This window comes from Mus caroli, chromosome 9, assembly GCF_900094665.2.
Source record: "Mus caroli chromosome 9, CAROLI_EIJ_v1.1, whole genome shotgun sequence".
Lineage (NCBI taxonomy): Eukaryota > Metazoa > Chordata > Mammalia > Rodentia > Muridae > Mus > Mus caroli.
In genome coordinates this window covers 86134611-86145071 of record NC_034578.1, presented here as the reverse complement: position 1 = coordinate 86145071, position 10461 = coordinate 86134611, and the positions used below count along the sequence as shown (strand labels likewise).

The 10461-nt window shown below is 50.8% G+C and overlaps 1 protein-coding gene across 1 annotated transcript in view; it reads right to left on the bottom strand.

The window, feature by feature from the left end:
- The window catches only part of Adamts7 (ADAM metallopeptidase with thrombospondin type 1 motif 7), a 38247-nt gene that overhangs the window by 19723 nt on the left and 8063 nt on the right, over positions 1-10461 (bottom strand). Inside the window, exons 2-8 of the mRNA XM_029481977.1 lie at positions 9879-10234; positions 7922-8087; positions 7061-7239; positions 3863-3946; positions 3442-3566; positions 2109-2258; positions 824-970 (exon numbers count right to left, since the gene is read on the bottom strand). Of these exons, the coding sequence (XP_029337837.1) occupies positions 824-970; positions 2109-2258; positions 3442-3566; positions 3863-3946; positions 7061-7239; positions 7922-8087; positions 9879-10234 (1207 nt within the window). The remainder of the gene's footprint in view (positions 1-823; positions 971-2108; positions 2259-3441; positions 3567-3862; positions 3947-7060; positions 7240-7921; positions 8088-9878; positions 10235-10461) is intronic.

The following is a 10461-nucleotide window of genomic DNA, read 5'->3' as shown; positions in this document are numbered from 1 at the left end:
GAAGTGTCTTAACTTTAAAAAACAAGAGGAGGAAGAGAAGTTGTGGGGGGTGGGATTTAAGACCAGGGAGATGGCTCAGCAGGTAAAGGCCCTTGCATGACAACCTGAATTAGATCCCCAGAACACACCTGATGTATCTAGAAAACCAATGCCCATAAGCTGTCCTCTGACCTCCTCCACACATGGACCACAATAATTAAATAAGTGTGAGGGAAAAAAAAGGATTTAGATTTAAACTTTTTTCTTACTTAGAACATTCAGTGGGAATACAAACTAGCTCAACAAGGAAGGGTGGAGAGATGGCTCAGCAGTTAAAAAGCGCTGACTAGTCTTCCAGAAGACCCAGGTTCAATTCCCAGCACCCACATGGCAGTTCACAACTGTCTACAACTCCAGTTCCAGGAGCTTTGAGGCNCTCCCACAGACATACATGCAGGCAAAACACCAATGCATGTTAGAATAAAGTTTTAAAAATGGCTCAACGAAGTAAGAAAGGAAGGAAAAGAAATCCTTCTACTTTTGCTGCTGTCTTTGCTTGCTCTCCCTGGGCCGGGAAGCTGGTCACCAATTCTCCAGTATCTCCCTGCATCTTCCAGACTCCATACGCTCCTAGCTCTCCCTGTTTCCAGTGGTCTCACCTTCCTCCCCAAGCTGGGGGCCCCTGGGCTCCTGCCTATCCTCCACATAGGTGCACTGTCCAACAGGACCCTTGAGGCACCACATCTATCAGGTGCCGCCCCCCACATCACACTCCCTGGTACTGCATCCCTCCACGGGACAATGACAGCAGACACAGGGCCTGGCCACCAGGCCCAGGACTTACTCAAGGAACCTGGTGATGTACTCGCNGCTGCAGCGGGACCAGGTGAGAGGAATGCCTCTGTCATACAGGAGCTGTGGAGACATGATGAAAGGCCGTTTCCCAATGGATTCACAGTCATTGCCGGTGCCGTCATGCTGAATGCCAAAACTGCGTGAGAGCACAGGCCCCAGGGGCNAGTGAGCAGTAGGAGGCCCCCAGGCCTCCTTCCCATGGAGGCCTGCAAGGGGTACAGTCCCAATTCCCAATTCTCTGTCACCCAATAGCTGCATGACCTTGAGAAAGCCACACAGTGTCTCTGAGCCTCCATTTCCCTAATACAGAATATGGGGGTGACAGCAGTATTCCCTGGGTTTCCTATCTACATGGACCAGGCTGAGCCTGAAATGAGCCTGTTTTGAGACCCTCACAGCCACATTCTTATGCCCAGAGCTAGCCAAGAATGGCAATCCAGGAGACACATATGGAAGTCTATTGCGACCCTACAACCTCACTGGCCCCAAGGTGACCTCAGGCTGTGAACTTGAGTTAAGAAGCCCCCAGAAAGTCTCAAGAGGTCATCCTTGGGAACGGCTCAAAAAAAAAAAAAAAACATCCCTGGGCACCAGCTATGAACCAGGACCCATGCTACTACTAACTCACTCAGTCCTCATCACCTCAGAGAGCCTCAGAGAGGCTGTAGAGCCTGCCACAGTAACACAGCCAGGAGGACTGGAGTCACCAACACAGGCATGGCTGTCACCCAGTCCAAACCCTCTGGCCCACAGAGCTCTCTGGGAGCCTTGCCAATGAAGCTTCAGTACAATCCTATTCACCCGCTCGCCAACCCCGACACAGGTGGTAAAGGGCACAGGGGACAGGCAGAGGTGGCACCACTATATCTAGCCTCCTCNGTCTATGTGGAGCCCACAGAGGCCCAGAAAGGACATAGCACTTGCCAGGGTCACAGAGCAGGCAGGAATGGAAGCAAGTGACAGGAGTAAAAGGGGCCAGCACCGAGGGCAAGAAAGGTGGCCAAGGCTCCACACACTGAGTGGCCATCCGCACTCCTCCCACATGACATGCTACAGATGGGTCTCGGTGATGCCCCAGCAGCCCTCTCTCCCACTCATAGGGGAACAGTCTTGTTGAGGAGCTGAGACAATGCTGGGGCATTTTGTGGTTGGAACTGTCATCTCAAACTGTTTTACTCCCTCAGGTTTCGTGATCCAGGAGCCCTGCTGGCTGGTGCCCAAGAGTGAAAAGGTAAAGTCAGGTTCCTAACCGGAGGTGAGGGAAGATGAGTTACCTGTGTCCTANCTCGTGGGCCACAGTGAAGGCCAGTGGCATGCCAGTATCCTCACTGACGCTACAGCTGAGCTGAGGGTGGCACAAGCCAGACACATGAGACAGGCCCAGGGTTTCACAGGGCTGGTTCATGGATGCACACAAATCCTTCCTGCAAAGAAAGAAGTGGTCACAGGCTGACTTAGCCCAATGCCAAGAGGGCAGGGAGAAGGCCAGGCCACCCCAGACCGGGCAGCTCGGGTGTCATTTCTCCTCACTCTGACATCAGACCCACATATGGCCATTTGAAAAGTAGGTGCCTTTGTTCACATACAACCTTCACAACACTCACTGGGACCTGAGAAGGGAATACGTGCCTAGAACAATCTTTTGTACCCTTCTAGCTGCCCCAGCCCAGTTGAGGGAAGATAATTTCAGGTGGAACTCAAACACACGGACTCTGAGCCAGAGATAGCTCAACGGTGAAGNCACTGTGGCCAGCCTGATGTCCTAAGTTAGGTCCCTGGAAACTACATGATCGGAGGCAAGAAACGATGCCTGCAAGTTATCCTCTGACCCCCATACATGTGTTGTGGCATGCATGTGTGCATACACACAAACACACACAGTACATAAAGAANACATTTAAAAGTTGAGGGAAAAATAAAATAAATCCCCAGAAGGTAGGAGAGAGGGAGAAAACTGTCATTGAGAACAAATGACATAAGAGTGATTGGGAGGCCAGTGCTCTGGAATGGAATCTTGGCAACCAATCTACACAACTGAATAGCACAACACTCTACACATACCATAAATACCACACATATGCCACACACATCACATATACATATACAGTCCACAAACATACAGTACATATACCACACACCATTCATCCCTCACACACACACCACACACACTCACACTACACATACACACACCATACACACACATGCATGCACACATACACAAATACTCATACACCACAAACATACACACTCACAATATACACACACACATACACTCACACTACACACACATGCATCATACACACTCACGTTACACATATATACACCATACACACACATACATGCACACATACACACACAAACACACACCACATACTACATACACACACATGCACACACACATACACTCACCGACATGCAGAACCAGTGAGTCCTGAACACACCTTTGNGTTACACCTCTGTCCACTTCCTGCTTGAGTTATGCAAACATCACTGGACAAGGCATGACCATGGAGAGCCTGGNTGGCTGCAAGGTGGTTCTGCATTGCTTATGACAATAGCATGAGAACCCGCTATTCTAAGGCGCTCCCACCCTTCCTGGTGAGATACCTGGTGAGCAGGATGGCAGTGTCATGGTGCTGTGGGTGGTCATCCCCCTTTATGTTAATGTTCTTCTGCCACCTACAGAAGTTTTTCAGAGTCTCTTCGGCATGGTGTGTGATCTTTAAGTCCTTCTGCAGGGGCGGGGGGGGGGGGGAACAGTGGCTCAGGACTCATACTGAGCTCTGGGGATTAAGCCCAGTCTACTCCCACATCATGATAAGAGTCAGAGATTCAAGGGACAGACTGACCAGGCCTCCCAGCCTCCACCCCTCTGGTTGTAACTGGACAAAGATTGTCTCAAGGACAAGAAGTATCAGAGGACACTGTCAAGTCCCAGGAGGCCTCTACTTGTCCTTCCTAGGGCACTCCAGGCACAGAGCAGGAGAGCTTCCTGTTGGGGAAAGCTTGGGACTATGTGACCTCTCACCTCCTCGTCTTCCAGTATGATAAGGCGCACAATGCTGATGTGAATGGGGTTCCCAATGCTTGGATCGTGAAAGAGTCCAGCCACCTATCCAAGAGGGACGGGGAGAGGAATCAGGTTACAACTAGGATATAGGAAATGGAACCCAGTACCCACTCCAGCCACCCGGGACCATGCACATCTGATCACACACATGTGATCACACAGGGGAGGGCATACCAGCTGCACACATTACTGCAGACATACATGCACTAGTGCCTGCACATCTCCATACCTACACTCACACTGCCCCAACCCGGCAGTGACAGATCACATACAAAATCCTTCCAGGTTGCTTCCTAGGGCTCTGGCCTATTCTGGGCAATAGCTTGAGATCTACTCGCAAATACTGACCCCATCCAACCCCTCCACAAAGCCAACAGCAGACCAGATCTCTGAATGACAGCCGCTTAGCATGAGGCTCTGACTCTTCTCTTTCTCTCCTGGGGAAGCCAAGACCAGCCTTCCCAAGGAGTAGACATGAATGTATCCTGAGAGTGTATATTGGGGCAGATGTAGGTGTGGGGGAGGGAGGGAGGGAGAAAGGGAGAGAGAGAGAGAGAGGAGGAGGGATGAGGGGGAAGAGGGAGAGCTTGGGTAGGGATGCGTGCATGTGTGTGGACGTCAGAGGGTCAACCTTGGATACCATGCCTTAGAAACTATCTTGTTTGTTTAATTTGATCTATTATTAGCACGCCTATATGCAATATGCAAATGTGGACATTCACTTGACGAGTACATATGAGGAGGTCAGAGGCCAACCTTCTAGGGTTCATCCATTCTCTCCGACATCAACCTCAGATGCCCAGGCACTCCAGGCAACTGCCTTTACCTGCTAAGCTCTCTCTCTAGCTCCCATCTTGTTTGACCTGAAGCTTGCTGATCAGTCTATGCTGGCTAGCTGGTGGGGTCTAGGGATCTACCTGTTTCTGCCTCCCCAGAACTGCAATTANAAGCATCTGTAATCTGTTATCTGGTTTTTTGATGTTTTAGAAATTAAACTCCTGATAAGAGCTATCCCTTAGACCCTAGATGTTCTTTGGCCTTTGGACAGGTGAGGCAAGGTTCTTGNCCCCGGGGGTTCTGTTCTTCCCAGTGAAAGGAGGAATGTCGAGGGCAGATATCCCCTCGAGGTCAGATGTGGAGATAAAGTAATGCCAGGGGCTACCAGCACCCCACATTCAGGCTGGATGACAGCCCCCTAATCACCTACAGGGAATTCAAAAACCAGTCCACCTCTACCCAATAGAAACTGCTGATCCCTGCAAAATGCCTGATTGGGAGCCTGTTAAGTCTAGGTATTAGGTCTCACTGTGCACAAGTCTTGACACACACTAGGTTCTGTCCCCTGGGACTCAGAAGAAGTGAGGCGAATCCTGCTAACTATAGGAGATCCTAGCCAAGCTGTGACCTCTTTCAGTCTGAGCCCCTAAGTGGTGACACTGGGAAGAACCTGGAGGTGAGAACCCTGCCCTNCCCTTCCTCACTCAAGCAAAGCGACTTGAGTGAGACCCCTGAACAGAAGGCTTCAGAGGCCATTTGGTCCCTAAAGAGCAAGGAACCAATGATGGATGATGTCCAATCAGAGGACTGCCTCAGAACTGCACTTCCTCATGAGGACTTGGGCAGAGGGACTGTGAGGTTAGCTGATAAACAGCAGCCATGGCTTCAGCTCCTTTTTAGAGCCCTGGATTCACAGCCATACATCCTAGCTGACCACAGAGACACTTCTCTTAAGGTGACAGCAAGTGAGCCCTAGCCTTGGGCCAGACAGCAGTACAGAGATCTTTTCTCCTGGGAGGCTTGCAAGGATCAGCCTGGTGGCCTGCAGGTTCCTCCCTGCCCCTCAAGGAGGGGTCTGGGAAGAAGGCCTTGACAACACAGTCAGCATGGAGGTGGGGCAGGGATGGATCAGCCACAGTCCCCACTGGGTGGACCTTTGGANACCCAGACTGCCTTGCCTGGCTCTGCCTTGCCTCTTTGACTTGTGTAGTAGCNCAAATGAAAAAAAGCCCCCATGGTCCATAGAGAGTGACACTATTAGAAGGTGTAGCCTTGGTGCAGGAAGTGGTCACTGGGGACAGGCTTTGAAGTCTCAGATACTCAAGCCACACCTAGTGGCTCAGTCTCTTCCTGCTGCCTTCTGATCCAGATGCAGAAATCTCAGCACCACGTCTGCCTGCATGCCACCATGCTTCCCACCATGACAATAATGGACTGAACCCCTGAACTGTAAGCCAGTCTCAATGAAATGTTTTCCTTTATAAGAGTGTGCCATGATCGTGGTGTCTTTTCACAACANCAAAACCCTAACTAAAGCCGAGAATGGTGGCACATGCCTTTAATCCCAGCACTTGGGAGGCAGAGGCAGGAGNATTTCTGAGTTCGAGGCCAGCCTGGTCTACAAAGTGAGTTCCAGGACAGCCAGGACTATACAGAGAAACCCTGTCTCGAAAAACGAAAAAACAAAGACAAAAACAAAAACAAACAAACAAACAAAAAACCCTAACTAAGACAACTTGCTAAGTCCATACCTCCAGGACCCTCTGCAATCTCAACTGTCAGATGGAATCAAGAACAATGTACCCAGCCCACAAAGTGTTACTTTGTCCATCCCAGCCCACAGACCTGCTCAAGATCACCAGCTAATAGACCCCAAAACTAAGCAGATATTTCCAGATGGGATGCTTGTAGATGTCTCAGGTAGGGCTAGTCTAATTAGGTGTGTCTGCCCCCAGCTTAGCACAGATCTTGACATAAAGCAGGGAGGGGTTTGTTCAGGGCAGAGCATATTAACCAACCAGACCATGTACTCTCAGGCAGGCACAGAGCTATGGTGGCCCCAGCCTTCACTCACTCCTCCCAGCAGGGTGGGTCAGCACTCAGTATGGTCTGGAGCAAGGGAGGGGCATGCACAGTGCAATTCAATACCCAAGAAGCCCTACTGTGTTCTATAACACATCATCACCCTTCCAGAGATCCTGCCAGGGCCCTGCTTCTCTCTACACTCAGAGCCTGGAGACCTCCTTCATCCTTGGAGCTTGGTTCACCATCTGGAAGCCAGTCTGTCAGTATACCTATCCATGTCACCCTTTCTGTCCCACTGCAATGTCCCCTCCTCTGCCACCCTGACCACCCCTGTAAAAACTGTAGCAACCTCACCATGTTCATGATTGTCAGCACATAGCTCTCCACTTGCGGCTGCCCGTGGTACTCCACCATCTTGGAATCAGCCACTACCAAGGTCTCCACCCACTTCTCTTTGCTGACTGATCGCTGCTGCCTCCGCTTCTGCTGCTGCTGTTCCCAATGTTCTCGCTGCTGCTCCAGATCTGGGGGCACTGAAGGACAGAAATGAAGTGGGTGAGATCCCCCAGGTTCTGAGCTGTAAGGCCCCAATAGTACAGGTTGGTTAGTCTGGAGTCAAAGCAGGAGAGAGAGGCAGAGGCTTCTCACCAGTATCCCTGCTAGAACTGGCTATGGGCAGCCCAGCCACTGGAGAAAGAATGATTGACGGAGTCAGAGACACCATAAGCAACATGTAGAGAGAGTAGAGGAATTATCAATGTGGACAAGGAAGATGAGTAGCAGTAGGAGGGCTAGTCCTACCTGCAGAAGCGTCAAGCCCATGCCACAGGTTAATGGAACATCAAAGGCTAGGGTGGTATGTCTGTTTAAATGTTTGTGGCCCACTAATCCAGTGGTTCTCAACCTACTTACTGCTGCGACCCTTTAATAAAGTTCCTCATGTGTGGTGACCCCCCAACCATAAAATTATTTCTGCTGCTACCTTATAATTTTTACTACTGTTATGAATCATAATGTAAATGTCAGATATGCAGGCTATCTGATATGCAACCCCTGTGAAAGGGTNGTTTAACCTACCCAAGGGTCTTGACCCATAGGTTGAGAAACACTGCTCCAGTCCAAGGGAGCTGGGCATGAGGGTGTTCAGAGAGGTTTCTAGAAAGGACATGAGTCTCCAGGTAGTCCCCAGACACAACTCCGCAGGGAGGTACATACCTTGCATCCCACAGGTGCCTGAAGGCCTTGAGTCACCCTGCTGGGCCTGCTTCCTAGAGCCTTGGTGCTTGTATACCACATGGGGCTGGGCATGTCCAGGCTGAGCTGAAACTCCATCCAGAGGCTCAATGAAGTAGTCCTCATTGGAGAGCTGGAACACACCTCTCTGGGAAAAATTCACAAGGGTTACCGGTAGAGGGCTGGCACGTGGTGGCCTTTCCACCTACCCTTGCCCTGCCCTGCCCTGCCCAGTTGAGCCCCACCTTCACAATCTGGACCCACAATAGACAGATAGGGCAACTCCCTCCTTCTTGGCTGTTGCTAATTCTTTCCTTGCCATTCTACACAGCCAAGGGCTTCAAAGCAAAGCTCCAGCCCTTACTAGTAGCCTCTTGAAACATCTCCAAGGATTTGGCCCAGCACACACCATTAGGAGAGAGAAAGAGATCTGCATTGGAATCTGAAAAGATGACATTTTACACAGTCCCAGACGGCCCTCCTGAGTTGNGTGGCCCATGTCCATGCCCCCAGGATGTTTTGCATCTCCTTTGAATGCCAGTCTTCTCCAGCCAGCATGCCCCCTCCCAGCTGGCCATTGCTTCTGGTCAACCTCTTCAGTCTCCCTGAGGCAATGAATCACTTCAAAAGCAGCTCTGTCACACCCAAGCCACCNAGTTGCCATGACCACCAAGATATCCTGCTTCTCAAATCCACAGCTGGCCAGAGAAGGGAAGCTGGCAGAAGCGCTTTGGGCACATCTGCCTGGCATAGAGTTCGGAGAATGGAAGGTCATGAGATGCATTCAGGAAATCTACCAGCTCCGTAGCAAGCTGGAGACTCCAATAGAGAAGACAGTGTCACCCTCTTTAGACTTTGGCTACTAGCACTGATTAGACCCCTTGGGTCACACAAAGCTAAGAAACCCACAGTACTGAAAACTACACCTGTTTTAGGGACTACAGAAGGGGCTTTGAATCAGCCTCCATCCCTGAATGGTGGTGACCTTAGGCAGGGTCTGCTGGAACCTGTTTCCTCATCTGTAGAACAAGAAGCTCTCCTCTGCTCAGCTGCCATGCAGGCTCAATGAGAGGAAGTCCACCGAAGAAGCAGACACAGGCTCCTTAACCAGAATAGATTACTGCACAGATGGGCCTCTCAGGCCTAGACACTGAGCAGCTCAGGATGCAGGCACCTTGTTGCTGGTCTCACGGATTCCACCTGAGCCATTATGACGAGAATCCTTTGGGAGCAGCGAATGGCTGTGGCTGTGTATCCCCATTCCTGCTATACACGCTTGGGCACTTGACGGTGCAGAAAGCAAATGAGTGCTACCTAAACTGGAGGCACTGTAGCCTTTGGGTAGTGGCATCCCACGAGCAATTAGAAACTGTCTTAGAGGCTAGCAGAGGAAGGAAGAGAGGGGTTTCTGGTATCTCTAGGCTGGACTGTAAGGCTAAAAGACAAAGGGTTCAGTTTGCAGAAAATCACTCCTAACTGGCATCCCAGGGGAAAAGGAGCCAATGGCTTATTTAGCCTCTGCAAACTCTGTTCCATGGGGGGTGGGGGGGTCTCTGGGATAGCAGCTTCCTTCCTACCCAGGACACTTTCAGAACTTCAAGAATTGGATCCCAAAACAAACAAGCAAATAAAGCCAGGCCATTAGTGGCACACACCTTGAATCCTAGCACTTTGGAGGCAGAGGCGGGAGGATCTCTGACATGTAGACCATGGACAAACTGGTCTACAGAGTGAGTTGCCCAAGGCAAACAAGGATTCTGGCGCACCAAAAACCTTCAAGCTTTCGGTCCTTCAGAACAAGGAAGTCTACACTGCCATTTCTGTCTCCTTTATGAACACAGAGGTGACACAGGAAAGGTATACTGAGCAAAGCCATCAGACAGAGTCAATGTTGTTACACCAACCCCAGCCCTCCCCACGAGCATCCCAGAAAACTCACTAGGCCATCGCAGGCGCTAATGGCTGCAAAGCCTCCTTCCAGCTCCGGGTCCTGGACATCACCAAGCAAATGGCAGGTTGGGACACTGGTTTGGATGTGCGCATGGCCTAAACTGCTGTGACGTCGAATCTCACTCACAAAGCCGGGAGCCATCAGATAAGGGTTGGTGGTCAAGTTGAAAAGCAGTTCCCGCCCTTGGTACTGCAGCTGGTAGAAAGCAGACGAAGCCTGCATGGTGGACACATCGCGCTTGCGCAGCACCCGTGGCCACAGCTCATAGGACAGGAAGGAGCCTCCAGCATCTACTCGCACCGGGTGCACGATGTCCAAACCCGCCCGGCCCTCAGTCACAAGACCTGCAGAGAGAAAGTAACATTCAGGTCCAAGGCAGACTCAGGGTTTTAGCCGATCACCAGAAACTAGGGAACGGTCAGCTAAGAGATGGCAGGATACTTAGATGCAAATTCCTATCATGGCTAAACATGGTGAAGAAAGCTTGTAATCCCAACACTCAGGAGCTTTAGGAGACTGAGACCTTATATCAAGTAGGAGGGCACCCCCCACTACATAACAATACCCCATA